Source organism: Canis lupus, chromosome 24 (assembly GCF_048164855.1).
Source record: "Canis lupus baileyi chromosome 24, mCanLup2.hap1, whole genome shotgun sequence".
NCBI classification, from domain to species: domain Eukaryota; kingdom Metazoa; phylum Chordata; class Mammalia; order Carnivora; family Canidae; genus Canis; species Canis lupus.
In genome coordinates this window covers 16325001-16341394 of record NC_132861.1, presented here as the reverse complement: position 1 = coordinate 16341394, position 16394 = coordinate 16325001, and the positions used below count along the sequence as shown (strand labels likewise).

Genomic DNA, 16394 nt, shown 5'->3' with positions numbered 1-16394 from the left:
GGTTATTAATTCAAATCAACAAGCATTTACTGGACAAGTACTGTGACAGCATATTAACTCCTGTATTAGACAAACTTTTCTTTGGTGTTCAAAACAGCATCTGCAAATCTCAAACACCCGGAAAATGCTTCAGAAAGGTTCAGACATATGCCTGGGACTCCATTCTTAACTCTCCACCTACAGGAACTTAGATACACAGATGAGGGGAGCAAACTTCTCAAGTGGGGTCACTGTGATGACACAGAGCACCCACCCCGGAAGGGCTGACGACACCCCCACGCCTGCATGAGCAGACCCTGAGGCAAGCCCTCCTCACTCCCAGCTGAATAACAACCGGGCCCAGAGGCAGTGGAGAGGTGCCCATTCGAATGGGCACATTTGTTTCACTGAAAACAGTCCAACAGAGGACTCCACAGCAGTTTCTAAAAAGGGACCCCTGAACAGGGTGGGCCTGAAAAACTCACCATTGGATGCTCGCATCTGCCGCCGGCGTCCCACGCGGTCCAGCCCAATGGGGGTGCTCTGGGAAAAGGTGAAGGGCCGCAAGCGGGCCGAAACCGCCTTGTAGGGCAGCACCTGGTGAGCTGGCACGGGAGGCCTGGCTGCCGGCTACAAAAGGAAAGCAAAACGCTGTGAGGGGATGCCAGGAAGTGGCACCTCCTGCAAAGCTCTTCACACGCACAGCAGTGAGCAGGTCGGCGCCGTCACCTCCAAGCCACTCACACATGTGAAACACTTTCTCCAAATCGTGGCAAGAGCTTCAGGCTGCACTGGGGCTCAGTTGTGATGAATTATTCCAAGATTTTAGAAAACCAGTATCGACTCAAGAGCTCTTACCTCACGGCACACATTTCATCTTATTTGTCAGTAACGTACCAAAGGCTAATACTCTAGTAAGAGCAACGTGTCCAAGAAGAAGAAAAGCAGATTTAGGAAGTGGTGGCTTTCTCACACAGATGCAGAGGCAGAAGGGTAAGAAGATGTGCTCCCGGCAGCCGCCTCGAGGGGAAGCACACGGTGCCAAAGACCCAGTCCTGGATGACAGCCTCGACTGGCACACCCATCAGGGACATCCACATGCAGGCACTAGGTATGTGTTTGTGGAATACAAATGTTCCTTACCTAAACTATCATGACAAATAAGCTTTGTTTAAAAGAAGAGTTGGTTTTCCATGAATTTACCCAGGTCTGTTTAGAATCACCTATGTACCCTGTTGATTTTCCCATGTGAACGATCTCTATACAGCGAAGGTCAAGTTGGTTTATGCTTTCCTTAGGTTTCCTTAGTATTTTCCACCCAATTCCCTAAATGAGCTTACAGTACATAAAGTTATCATACCACATTCCTTCTTGATGCTCCAAAGTGAAATGATTTCGAAGTGCTTTCGATTTTCCCCACACTGTGTTTTAAGTTAAAACAGATTACAGTTTGTTTTGGTTCAGAATTATTTCCTAGCATATAGCTCATCTCAATACCACAAAAAGTTCACGGTATTCTTCCATTTAATTTTTTATCTTAAGAATACAATTCAATTGAACTCTATTAAACAAGAGGTATTTGAGCACTTCCTATAAACAAGGCATCAGGCTGGGCTCTACGGGGAGAATGTAAATATAAAATCCAATACTAACATAGATTTTCCCCTTTAAGAGAATATTTTGAGTCACTTAAGATATCAGCTAGCAAGCTCAAAAAGTGAAACTGGGCACTTACTTATATACTATTCTGGGAACCCCTGACTATGGCTGGGTCTCACCATTAGCATACACTCCTCCTGAACAGGGCCTTTATTTAAATGTTTTGTAGACTCAAAGTGTTCTTTGGGTAACTGTAAGTACTTGTTGAATTACTAAGGGGAAAAGATAAAGATTTTTAATCTATTGGTAAAGCAGTTGCAAAGCAGCAACTTGAATGTAAAGAGTTAAAAAATGGTAGGAAAATGATTTCCTTAGCTCCTAAAGAACCGATTTCTTATTTTCTTCTTATCTTTACATTTTAACATTGGAGGACACTTTCTCTTTCAAGAACTTCTTTCAGGAAGCTCACTAAATGTGCACTGCTACTTTTTCCTTATTAAGATCTCAGGTGATTTAGAACAAACAGCAAACTAGTTTCACATACTGTTTGAGATTCCAGGAAAGACAGAAGATTAGTAAAAGGCATCCACACGTCAGACGGTTAGTTTAATTCATGCGTGCTTTCAAAGTCAGGAAGAAAGATTGGGAGTCTGTCGTCCTTGAGGCAGAGAGAAGAAAGAAAAGCAGTGGCCTGTTTAGTTTACAGAGGAGAACAAAGGCCAGGAAGCTGGAGGACTTGGTTTGCTTTGGTAGAAGCACACCAGATCTTACTTGGGCTAGAAGACTCTCTATTTCCTCTGTCTGGCTGTTCCCATAGAAGCTGACCCCGCCTATCACAGAGATGGGGCGTCTTCTCCGGCTTCCTCTGGGGCAGCCCACGGCAGGGTTCTGGTCTGCAGGGACTATGGGGGCCGTGTTTGGCTGGTGGTCCCCCTCCGAGGTGTCCTCTTTCTGGGGGTCTACAGCAATTGAATCTTCAGGAATAGACAGACTTCGGTGGGCCAGCTGGCCATAGTCAGAGAGTGGTCGGGGCCTTGATCTTCTCCCAGAACCCCATTTCCTCCTGGTGATCCTCTGAGACTCTGTCCTTTCTTCATCTCGGGATGAGCCCCGCCTCCAGGATTCCTCTGTCATGACCTTTTCAAATGTGAACAAGTTAGGTGAGCACCAAGATCCAGGAAGGTATTGAAAGAGAACAAGCCATACACTCCCCTCCCAGCCTCTTTGGCCCTGCCTTAAGGCCTTATTGATGTACTTGTTTGTTTTAAAAAGTTATTTGTCTAACAGGAAGACATAACTGCACTGTGCATTAAAATAAGCAAATCATCTTTAATTGGAGGCTGAATTAAAACCATAATCTAAATAGTGATGTATGGTGACCAGTGATGGCTTATGATAAAAGTTATTAAGGAAATCAGTTCCATTGCAAGTTGCTAGAAAGAAGGAACTACAGTGTCGCCCAAAAACACACATAACAACAGCATGGGGAAATGCAGAACTCCAAAAGGAGAAATGAATGTGTAATACCTTACACTGCTGCTCTAAGGTATTTTCTTGCAATAATCTTTAAAAATAGGATGTGCTTTAATAAAAGTAAGTCTGGGCTGTTAGCGCCTGACACTCAAGGACTTGGGTCTTTTGGGTAGAGCACTGAACTAGGATTCCAAGAACTAGATCAGGCTACTAACTAGCTGTGTGACCAGGACAAGGAACAACTGACCTTTCAGGACTAGACAATCCCACAGCTGGCAAGTCTGTGGTCCTAAACTAGGCAACACTTTCAAACTATTCAAATACTGTTTTCAGAGACATGCAGTGTACCAGCAAAAAACCATGAGGTTGGAAATGTACAGCCTTCTGTGTAAATCAGCCTGGGCCACTACCTACCTTTGTAACCTCAGGCCAGTTACTTAAGGTCTGAGGATTCAGTTCTGTAGCTCTTCACTGGGGAATAAATAATGGGTCCTTGTGTGGATGAAATGCTGTAACAATGATAAGTGAGATAGCCCTTATCAGCCACAGTTAATTACTGCTCTTAAAAAGCAGTGTGTAGAATAAGCATGCCCAGATTCAGCCCTGCCTGCCAGATAACCTCTATGTCAGCATACCCCTCAAAGTCTGGGTTCAGAGGAAGGCTGCTGCATAGTTCTACAGGAAACACATGCCTGTGAGCCTGGGCACCTCCAGTTTCTCCCATCTCTGGTTATTATTTAAAAATAAAATGAAAAATAAAAACAGACCAGAACCCAGGGAAGAGAACAGGAAGAGATGTCTCTCCAGGGCAGGGCAGACCTGCAGACAGCCTGCAGAACTGCCCCAGGCAGCCCGACACTGCCCCCAGGACGGGCCCAAAAGATCATGCTGCTCGCCCAACAGTGGCAATCGAGACCTCAAATATGGTTCCTGTAATTTTCAATCCCATGTGCCTCGGAGGTCCCTAAGATCATACACAGTTGACATCTAAGCAACACAGGAGTTAGAAGTGCTGCCCCTGGCACAGTCAAAAATCTGCATGTAACTTTTGGCTTCCTCCAAACTTTACTAACGGTCTACTGTTGGCTGGAAGTCTTACCAATAACAATCAACACATATTTGGTATGTTATACATAGTATAAACTATGTTTTTATAATACTATAAGCTAAAGAAAAAAAAAGATGTTATCAAAAAAATCATAAGGAAAATACATTTCCAGCATTGTACTGTATTTATAAATAATTTTTAAAAATCTGCATGTAAGTGGACCTGCACAGTTCAAACCTATGTTGTTCAAGGATCCACTGCACTATGAAAAATCTGATGAAGAGCAAAGAAAGCAGAAAGGAATTTACAGATGCTCTACTGCACTGCCATCATTTTTCAAATTAGGAAAACCAAACCTCTAGAAAGGAAGGGACTTGCCTACGGCCACACAGTAAGACAGACACTGAACGTGGGTCTTATAATTTCTGTTCCCAAGATACCACAAAATTTCCCCACTGTACCAAGTCACCTCTGCTCAAAAGCAAGTAAGTTCTGGCAATCATCACTTACCTTGCTGTCTGTGGATTCTGACTGCATGGAACTTCATGTTTAAACCATGTGACCACTGAGAGGTCTAGAATACACCACCATAGCATAAAAACTCTTCTGAGCTCAAGGTATTCAAGAATAGACTTTTTTTTTCTTCTGAACTCCCTTATTTGCCTGAAGCCAGAGCTTCCCAAAAGAACTCAATTGTCATAAATCCACTATCTTGAGATAGGATTTTCTTTCTTCCAATGAGGGAAGATTTGACTCTTATCAGTTGAGAAGAGAAGACCTGGCCTCAGCAGACGTTGCCACAAAACTATCAGACCTCCCATCTGCTCTTCCACAGGCCCATTTATCTTTCCTAAATTATTGGGTTTCCCAAGTCTTCTCCACCTCCCCTTCCTCTAGTAAGAAATACAAATGCCCCCAATTCTTATCACTTCCTGGAGTCACTTTTTCCTGTAAACTCCCACTTACTTACAGGAATAAAAACCTGTCTTTTCTCTTCTAATCTGCCTTTTGGCAGTTCAATTCTATACACCCCCATGTACTAAGCCTAAGAGGGTGGAGGAAAAGTCTCTCCTCTCTAACACCACCATGGGAAAACACGAGAAATCAAGAAAACATTAATATTTTTTGATTACATATGAAACACAAGTTATTATTAAACCAAATGGCACAATTTAAGCAGTCAAGAATAGGTCCATTTATATTATCAACCTGTGATAAGAAGGTTCAGAAACAAGGTGTTAGAAAACCAGAAGCAAGACAAAATTACAGGCAGTAGTCTAACTGGTAACAAATCTACGTGCAGCTTTTTGTTGTTGTTCTTTGGGTTGTTGCTTTTTGTTTTTGTTGTTTTTTCGGGTGGTTTTCTGTTTTTTGTGTTTTTTTTTGTTTTGTTTTCTTGCACTTAATGCAACATGCAGCATGCCTCACTAAAGCCTTGCTGATGCAGACAGGAAAATAAGGAAATGGGTGTAGGAAGACAGGAGGCTGTCTTAGTTGTTCAGGTAAGAAATCCTTCTGAGACCAAAACATACTCCAGGAAGTGAGGAGGCTACATAAAGGCAGGTATTCTCAAAGCAGGAAATCAGAGGGCAGGAGACGTGCACAGGATGGTTTCTTTAACACGTCATACCTCGAGTGTCAGCTACTATTCCCACCAGGGGGTACACATAAGAACCCACTATAATTCTCCTGGAACTATTTATAGAGTCCCACCAAAGAACAAAAGGAGAAAACAGCCTTTCTTAGTGGTACTGAATGTTCTAGGAATTGCAAAAATTAGTTAACAGAATAATATATACAATTGAAATGTCCACTTTACTCCTAGCAAAAGAGAAAAAAGGAAAGACAGTGGTGATCCTTAGCCAGAAGAGACTTAGATTCCTAGTAAAATAAATGAGAATTGATGCATATTCTAAAACTGAACCTTCCTTTGGCAAAGTTTATGTACTTTGAAATATGACAGAGGTTCATTCCAGGGAACAGAGCTTGACTGTGATTATATCTGAACTACAAACACCTACCACCACCACCACCACCACCACCACCACCACCACCACCACCACTCTCCACAAGTTATAACCTACCCGGGACTCTGATACAGGCAGAGGTGGCCCACAGATACACTGAAGGAACAAGCAGTTGACCATATCCATGCTCTCTGATATTCTTTCTCGCCTTTAAAACAGGACAGTGAGGGTGTAAGTGGCCATGCCAGAGCTATGTCTGCTGACGCTTCTCACAATCCTAGTCCAGGGCTCTAAGCTTAATTGGCCAATTCACACCCAAGTCACAAACTTTTGTAAACAAACTTTGCAGTGGAGTGCTGCCCTTTTAACTCTCGCTTCTCTGTATAGTTTTAGAGTACTTTTCCTAGTCAGGAATCCTGAATTTTTTTCTTCCTCTACAAGATTTCTTTCTTTGCTTCGCAAAGTAAAAAGCCAAGATAGGTCTAATTACCTCCAGTGAGACACTTCAAAACATTTTTTGAAACAACAGTGAGAGTAAGTTATTAACTGAGGAAAAAAGACTTGACAAAAAGCCAGAATGTCACATATATCCATTCAGAAGCTTAGTCTAAGTAAAGTATAGAGGATCAAATATCAAGAGCTATGGCTTGAATTATGCCCCTCTAAAAGGTATTGTTGAAGCCCTAACCCCTAGGACCTATGAAAATGATCTTATTTGGAAATATAGTCTTTATAGATGTGATCAAGTTAAGATGAAGTCATGCTAGATTAGGGGAGTCCTAATCCAATGGCTGATGTCCTTAGAAAAAGAGGGAAATTTAGACACAAAGACAAAAGTAAAGAGTCATATGAGAGGAGAGGCAGAGATCAGAGGGGTACATCTCTAAGCCAAGAAACCCCAAGCACTGCCACAAAACGCTTGTGCTGCTAGAGGCTAGACTTCTGGCCTCTACAACAATGAGAGTAAATCCTCCTGTTTTGAGCTGCCTAGTTGGTGGAAATCTGTTACAGTAGCCCTAGGAAACTCATATAGCAAAGTAATTCAGGAGAAAATTCTATAAGCAGGGAAATTAAGGTGCTTTGGGAAGATGAGAAAAAAAAATTAACTAAAGCAGAGCTTTTACACTGGATGAGCCAAAGATATTCTCAAGATGCATACTGATACAATAAGCAAGGCTCTCACACTTTCACAGGTTCTCAGCATCCTGAACACCATCAGGAACTCAGGTACAGTCACAGAACTGGAGGTGAGACAAGAACACATCTCAACATCTCATGTTGCAAGGGGTCAGCAATAATGATAATAATCAGAGCTGTGGCTTCTGAATGTCCGTATGTGCCAGAACTACAGCAGGTAGCAGGCACGGGATACCCTACCTAATCCTCACCATCACCGTGGGAAGTAGCTAACTATTCATGACATTTTACCCACTTAGACACTAGGGCAATTACTTGCTCCTGTTAGGAGAGCTGAAAGAAAGAGTCCCGCCTAATAACTCGGTCTGTCTGATTTCAAAATCTCTGTCCCTTCCGCTCTGCAGGCCTGCATCCTTGGCATACACTTTTACAGAAAGAAGATGAAATCTGGTAGGTCCTCCTGCCTTTAGCTGTAGAGCTGCTTGGGTGGGGGTGGGGGAAGGAAATCACAGGAAGAGAGGCTCTGTAGGTACTCTTGCCAGTTGGGGAAAGCTAGCGACTCGACCCCTTCTCCAAATCACTATCTTAAATACATAAAATAGATAAAATTATAATCAGATTATGATCAAAATATTAAAAGAACTGAAACAACAATATATATAAAACACATAAATTGAGAAGACTATCAATAGGTCTAGTGGAACATGCATCTAGTGGAACCTAGACCTATTGCTAATTCTTTTGAAGCACTGATAAATATAAGAGATTTTAAGATACCAGCAAAAACTATTGTAAAATGTAAAAAAGATCTGTGACTTCTATGGGTGACAAAATCACAGGTGTTGATAAAACTGCTCTGGCTTGTTGCCTACATTCATAATCAAAGGAAATGCTACCTTTTACCTACAAGGTAAAATAAAGTCCCACTCATCCATTTCTGTTGACACAATCCTCAGATGAGTGGAAGTTCAAAACTCCCAGTAGACAGCTTCACTTAAGACTAGTCTATGGTACCAGTTCTGTGCTCCAACTCTAGAAAAATGAAATTTTAGGCCTTACACATTATAAAGCTTAAAAAATGCACCTCACTATTTAAAGCTATATGTCTCTAACTGATTTCCCTTTAATGAAAATTAATGTGTCATAATCAAAAAGACCTAAGCCCTTTTTTTAAGTGTTTTTTTTTTTTTTTAATCTGAATTGTAAAGTACTTGGGATGGGGTGGATCATAAATACATGTCCTAGAATTTTAAGTGAGGGAGGGAATTCATAAGATCCCAGATCAACTACTACATTTTAAGGAGTTAAAAGTAAGAACAAGAAAATGTTTATATATTTAGAAAGATGAAAGTTTGAGCATTGATGACATTTTTGTCTTTTTTTATTACTTTAACACCAAAAAGATACTCTTAGTTACTTAGAAATCTTAAATTGTCATCAACCTGCATTTATAATCTACCTAAAATCATATTTTCAGGTATGTAAAGAAGGCATTATTACACCCATTTTGGAGATGAGAACCTAGTCATGAGAAGGCAATGGATTTAATTAAAGAGAATATGAGAGAGATCAGGTACTTAATTTCATCTTTGAAAGGGCAGCACCAGACATGATGTCCCCCATTTGTAGATGTACAAAAGAAAAAGGCAATATGGTTTATTGCAAAAAGCCAGAGCAGCAACTTCCACAAATACTAGACCTCAACACGTTGCTCCACAAAGAGCCTCTGCCTGCTTATCTCTTTTACATCTCTCCACTTCCGGTTTATGCTTCCCCTTTGGTGAATTCTCTGGGCTGTTTGTGGGTCCTCACTCATGGGTGTAGGCATATGTATGTACATCTTCCCCGGCTCTTCCTCTCTGCTGCTTCCTCCCCCGTTCCGCATCATATCTCACCTTCCCTCTTGCTCTAGGTGCCACTGCCAGAGCGGAACTTTTCCCTTCCACTGGTCACATATGGAACTGCAAATACAGTTGGTTTTGTTTAACTTACTGAATCATGTTTGGTTTCTTATCTTTAATTTTTAGAACAAGTGGGTGGAATCATTTTTCTTTCTCCAAAGCTGCCTTTTCTTTTATACACCTTGATGGTGTGTGTGTGTGTCTGTGTGTGGAAACTTCAGTGGCACAAGGAGAGGCATTCCAGAAGTGGACCGCCTACCACCCAACCATTCTAATTCTCCCTCCTCCTAACTTTCCAGGGGTTCACACGCCTTCTCCTACCACACTTAAGCTAGTGACGGAATAAATAGTTAGGTGGGGGTACTTCTAAAATTGTCCAAGCAAGAAGAGAAAGGGAGCCTCTGACTTGGTCTGAACTAAGTAAATGGCCAAACACCCCTCACTTAACTAACAGCCACCTTAGGAAATCATGCATGTTCAACCTTGCTCCATTCTAGTTCAAGGACCACCCTCAGAAGGGACAGACACCATCATAAACTTGTCGCTCCCCCTTATCAGACCCCAGATTTGGACTTAGCCCAGGTCTCTACGAGAAACAGAAGAGAAATGGAAACCCATTTACTGATGGTTTCCTTCCATGGCTAGAGGCAGCAGTACATACTAATGCTGGGTGACATGCTTACCAACATACTACATCTTAAAGATACAAAGTTTCAACTTCTAAGAACCTTAGGGATTGTTGAAATTCTGATAGCAAATGACTAACCAAAACCTGTTCTGATTATTATCAAATGAGATTATACACACACTGGTAATTTTGATGTAACTCTTAAAAATTAAAGGAAAAGAGAGAAGAAAAGGAACTATTATGATCTGGAAAGCTATGACCTTGTCCTTGGGGTTCAGGGAATAGATAGGCCATTTGCTAAAAAAAATATGACAGAGTATGAAAAATATTTAAACATGTATTCATGCTTGAGGCTCTTGAAGTAAAAGGGGAGTATAGTGGACTTCAATTGCCCTTGTATGTGTAAAACTGATGATAAAATATACTTAGTGAACCTACCATTTGTTTTATAAGCAGAATAGTTAATTTTTTAAAAATGCAAATATTTGAAGTTCATGGAGAATACAATTTAACTCAACACTCTTAGCCCAGTTCTATAAACATAAAAAGGCACTTAAATAACTATGAACATTTTCAACACTGTTGACTTGTTACACTGTACTGAGAAAGCGGTGCAGCTGAGCTCATCCTCACTTATTTAAAATAAAGAAATGAAGTCTATATGATTGTGATGAACCCCATCCTGGCCCCCCTGACTATGCCCTGTGCTCCCAACCCATCTCCCTTACATTGTGGGAGGAGGGTTACCACTGACCCTGGGCAAACACAGGGCCAGTGATGAGCTTTCCTCCCCTGGCCTTCATAATAATCACTTAGGGGAATTCCATTTTGGGGGTTTATCTAAAAAAACAAACAAACAAACAAAAAAAAACAAACAAACAAAAAAAACAAACCCAAACCATCCTACCATCTCCAAATCAACAGCAACACAATCGTAGTTTTGGCACACAAGCAGAGAAAATAACAGAATTGTAGGTTGCAGTTTATGCCTAGACTTATTAAGAGTAAAGACACATTTAAAAACCATTATATAAAAATAAATAATAAATAAATAAATAAATAAATAAATAAGATAAAATAAATAAAAATAAAAACCATTATATGGGCAGCCTGGGTGGCTCAGCGGTTTGGCGCCTGCTTTTAGCCCAGGGTGTGACCCTGGAGACCCAGGATCGAGTCCCACGTCAGGCTCCCTGCGTGGAGCCTGCTTCTCCTTCTGCCTGTGTCTCTGCCTCTCTCTCTTTGTGTCTCTCTCATGAATAAATAAAGAAAATCTTTAAAAAAATAAAAAAAGAAAAACCATATTATAAAATAAATGTATATAACAATTCTATCTCGACATTTTAATATGTATTTTATCTCTGAAACACATGATGACGAGTACCAGAGGTCTACTTAAACTTTCTTCAATTTATAAAAAGCGTTATTTTATAAAAATGAACTTACTTTCTTCTTTTCCAAGTTTATTGAGGATAACTAAATATTCTACAATCATGAACCATGTTTTAGATTTGAATATATCAAAAATCCACTGTCTTTCTGAACCCTTTTGAAGAGCAAAGGTTTTTTTCTTAATGCTGTTTTGACCTTCGTTGTACAAAGAAGGTAGAAGGAATTAATTAGGAGGAGAGGGGAAAGAAGAATGGGCAGCAGAGAAGGAAGTACCAGTTGATTCTCTACTAGAAGAAGACAGAGGTGTCTGCTCGAGGAATCACAAGCATTTCAAGTCATGGATGACAGCACACAAACACTCAAATCAATGGCTCCAAGTGCCTTTAGAATCAAGAAAACTAAGGGTTTCTGGATTAGAATGCAGAATGGCAACTTCATGAATCATCTCTCTTCCCAAACTATTTTTCATATTAGTGAAGGACATCCAATATATCCCACATTTGGTATTCTCGATTTGTTCCCGACCTTCACAAGCCAAAGCCACCCAATCACCATGTTCTGTCAATCATTCAATCTCAGGAGGACTCTGCTCCATTGTTTCTTAAGGAAGTATTCCAACAGTTACCCAGTTTGTTTCTGTTACCAACCTACTCTATACTACTGAAACACGCATCTAATTCTAGATGGCCATTACCTAGATAGAACAAGCCCAAGGTCATTCAAAATCTTATCCAAGATCTCTCCAGCTCTGTCTTCAGATACAATTATTCTCCAGCCCATATCGAATGATTCACCATTTACCACATATTTACTTTATGTAATTGCAAATGAAGTAAATGTTGCTCTCTCTAGGACTATCTTTTTGCTTTTGTCAATCTATAAAATTTATCCTTCAAAACTCATTTGAAATATTGCTGTAGAAAAACTTCTTAAACTCCCCTGGGCTCTGAGCTCTTTGGTCCTTTCTGTGACTCTATTAAAACCACCACAATGTTTACATAGCATTTATTTGACTCAGCATCACACAAAGGCAGCTACTACTATTCTTTCCAAACTCCCAATACTATGGTAGTGTCCTCATAGTCTATACTGGAGCCTGAGAAATAGGGAATTAAAAATGCTTGACACATGTGGAAAGAGATGAATGGCTAAGTTGGTGGATAGACAAATGAGCAAATCAATGGACCGTTGTAGGTGGCAAGGAAGCTGTTCCCTCCCTATATTTATGGATGATTTTGTAAAAATGAGCTTGATTTAAGTTATTGCTTATTATAACTAAATATTTTAAAATTAATACCCATGTTTTAGATCAGGACACAACCATCCATTCCTGTCTCTTTCATAAGCTACTTGAATATAGCCCACCCTGAAAACAGACTAGCTGCAATTTTCCTTCCCTTATTATTAATAACCCTGTTCTGAAGTTTCAGATATGTGAAGTACATGGTAATGGAATATATTCCAACAAGTAAGTGTCCACTGCTGGCAACAGAATGTAAACAGAAAGATTTAGAACCTCTAAAAAAATCTCTTTTCTATATTTCAGTTTAAGTTTGAAGCATTACTGTATTGGCAGGAGAAAGGGGTAAGATGAAGAAGCAATGAACAAAGAGAGCATAGTGATGGGAAGCTGGAAAAAAGAACCCAGAAGAGTCAGAGAAAGTAGTGACTTCATGAGGATTTTCTTTCTTCCAGCAGCAATCACTGACAACAGACTGTGTCACTCTCCTTGAAACTTACAAGGGTCCGGCAAATGAACCTATCAAGAAAACACTGACCCTAAATTAAAGCTGCTGTTCACCAAGAATGCTTCCATCAAGAGTGGCTCAGCCTGGGGCCCCTAGATAATGCAGTCAGTTGAGGGTCCAACTCTTGGTTTTGGCTCAGGTTGTGATCCCAGCAATCCTAAGATCGTGAGATCAGAGATGGAGCCCGGCGTTGGGCTCCCTGCTAAGCACGGAGTCTGCTTTCCCTCTCTCTTCCCTCCTCCTCCACCTGCACACACACTCTCTCTAAAATAAACAAATTCTAAAAAAAAAAAAGGTAGCCCAATCTGTCTGTATAAGACTGTCACGTAAGGCAAGACCTACAGACAGCACCAGTGGTGTTCCTTTCTTTATTTCTGAGGGGTATGAGAACATGCACTCAAGCAAAATATCTTGAAAATGTTTAATTCAAAGCCTGGCAGTGAAAGAATTGAGATGAATAATTTACATCACAAAAGGAGTAAAAACATAAAGCGAAGTGTACAACAGAAGCTTGCTGTAATAGGTAAAAATTCATACCATACATGAGAGAATGAGGCTGTAATGACTGACCTTCGTCACAAACCATATTTAAGGCTCCATGCCTACCTCTCCACCTGTGGGTGCTGATCTAGAAGAAATGCCACACTAGGGACCTGGAGTCACACCAGTCCTACTGTCCAAGGGGCTTTCTTCACTCTTGTGTCATCAAGGAAACTACCAAAAGAAGTTGTCAGAAAAGGGACTGATGCCCCTTTGTTGAGCTGCTGAGCCCATCCCAAGTAGCCAAAAAACCACATAAAAGAATCAAGAGGAAGGAATCTGATTTGGGAAAGACCAGCAGTGTCAGGAAGTGGCCCATGCTCAGTGGAAAGAACATGAGTCTTGGAGTCAAAAGAGAAAATAGAAAGGAAATTTATCAAAGGACTATGATGCCAGCATTTGCCATTAATTAGAACACCCTCTGCAGCAGATATTTACACTTCCGTTTTAAAGATAAGAAAGGCTATGACAAAAAGAAAGAGGAAAGAAAGAAAGAAAGAAAGAAAGAAAGAAAGAAAGAAAGAAAGAAAGAAGAGAAAGAGAGAGAGAAAGAGAGAGAGAAAAAGATTATGAGATTCCACCAAAGATCAGGAAACCAGCAAATGGCTAGAACTGAAGTCTACGTGTCAGCTGTCATGCAGGTGGTGTTTCTGGGCCTTCTTCCCCATTCTAAGACCAGCTCTGGGCCCAGTTGCCACTCAGCAGCTGGAGGAGGGTCCTGCAACCTTTCTAAGCCTCAGTTTACCCACCTTTTAAAGCAAATACAACAATGCTGGCCTACTTCACAGGGTGGCTGCCAGAATCAAATGCAACAATATTATGTGAAGGACTTTTATTAGCTGCAAAAGTGTCATACAAATTTGAGAGGTTACTACTGGTACTTGTATTTTTATTTTTATTTTTTTCTGATGCATTTATTTTTAAGAGACAATTACATCTTCAGAGTTCCAAATGAGTTGGTAAAATTCCAGTTTCTGGGAGTGGGTGGAGCAACTGATGTACTGACAATCCTCAACATGGTTTTTTTTAGATTAAAAAAAAAATTAAGTAATCTCTATAACCAATGTGGGGCTTGAACTCATAACCCCAGAAATAAGAGTCATATGCTCCACTGACTGAGCCAGCCAGGCAACTCTTCTCAACAGATTTTGGGCCAAATTCTTCATTCTACTATTTCTGCTTGAAAAGGTTTCATTTCACTATTTTGCCAAAAGGAATTTTTGTTTGTATTCTGTAAAAATTCATATCCAATTGATATAGAGTTTGAAGAGAAAAATAGGATTACAGGTTACCTTTAACTTTTTCAGGAATAACTGTCTTTCTCTAAATCAAGAGTTAACGGGTAGATCTGGAAGAGAAATGCGCAAACCTAAAAAACAGGATACTTAACATCTACAAGAGCCTAGGAACTTAATTCCTAGAAGGAATTAAGCAGAAATCAAGAGCCTGTCACTTAACCCACTGAGTCACCCAGGCACCTGTCCCCCTTTTTTTTAAGTGGGAAAATCCTACTTGATATTTCACTACAGAAAAACTGTTCTAGAAATGAGCCACTTTATAAAGTTCAAGGATTACATAATTATATGTATACTACACTATTCTTTAGATTTTACATTTTTACAAAATAATTTTAGAAGTGGCTTTTTAAATTTATAAAGTTCAGTAGCCTGTCAGATATTAAACATCCAATCAGAAATATTTTTGAAACATTCCATGGAAATTTCTTTTAAAAAGACAGAAAATGTTGACTTGATTGTTAAAATAAAAGCTACTAGGAGCACCTGGGTGACTCAGTCAGTTAGGCATCCAACTGTTGATTTTGGCTCAGGTCATGATCTCAGGGTCATGAGATTGAGCTCCATATCCGGCTCTGCACTTGGCACAGAGTCTGCTTGAGATTCTCTCTCCCTCCTCCTCTGCTGCTCCCCCAGTTCATAGTATGTATGTATGTATGTATGTATGAATAATTAATTAATTAATTAATTAAAATCTTGGTGGGTTTTTTTTTCACATTTAGGCTCATGACCTGCATTTTACAACTTAATAATATTTCTTTTTTTTTAAAGATTTTATCTATCTATCTATCTATCTATCTATCTATCTATCTATCATCTATCTACGAGACTGCACTCACAGGAGTGGGGCAGGGGCACAGAGGGAGAAGCATACTCTCCGCTGAACAGAGAACCCAATGCAGCCTCAATTCCAGGACCTTGAGATCATGACCTGAACCAAAGGCAGACGTTTAACTGATTGAGCCACCCAGGGGCCCCTGACTTAATATTTTTGCCAGAGATCTTTTTCTCTTCAGTTCTTCCCCTGCAAAAAGAAAAATAAACAAAAAACACCTTAGGAGAAACTAAACATAAACTAGCACAAGGACAACTAATAGAAAGCATGGAAAGCATATTAATTCTCTTTACAACACCCTAAGTGGGGTGATGGTGAACAAATATCCACCCTAGGGTTGCTAATACTTTTGGAATATACTGATATAACAAATGTCCTTGTAACAAAATGTTAACTTCATTACAAAAATATTTTTTTTAAAAATTTTATTTATTTATTCACGAGAGACACAGAGAGGCAGAGACACAGGCAGAGGGAGAAGCAGGCTCCATACAGGAAGCCCGACGTGGGACTCGATCCCGGGTCTCCAGGATCATGCCCTGGGCTGAAGGCGGCGCTAAACCACTGAGCCACCTGGGCTGCCATTACAAAAATATTTTTAAAAGCACATATAATATATTTTCAAATTATCTTTCCAACTGTAATTGCAATTTCTATGATTCAGGTTCTAGGGCTTCTATGTCAGAGAAAATTGAGAATCCAATGAGGTATGGAAATTTATATTCTCTGTAATGTAGAAACTGTGGACTGTTCAACAAATGAAGGTAAAATAACTGGATGAAATTATTTACCTCACATTACTCAAAATTTAACTAAAAATTGAGCATAAGCCATTTATAAATGAGCAAAGTA

At 40.1% G+C, this 16394-nt stretch overlaps 1 protein-coding gene across 4 annotated transcripts in view; it reads right to left on the bottom strand.

The window, feature by feature from the left end:
* SPATA13 (spermatogenesis associated 13) overlaps positions 1-16394 on the bottom strand; it is a 143959-nt gene that overhangs the window by 55380 nt on the left and 72185 nt on the right. For 2 of the 4 annotated variants that reach the window (XR_012016294.1, XM_072795762.1), the window contains exons 3-4: positions 2350-2715; positions 465-609 (exon numbers count right to left, since the gene is read on the bottom strand). Coding sequence is in view for 3 of the 4 variants with exons in the window: in XM_072795762.1 (XP_072651863.1) it covers positions 465-609; positions 2350-2715 (511 nt within the window). In the remaining variant the exon portion in view is untranslated. Of the gene's footprint in view, positions 1-464; positions 610-2349; positions 2716-6183; positions 6319-16394 lie in introns of those variants that run through there. The other 2 variants (XM_072795765.1, XM_072795764.1) reach the window with 2 other exon arrangements.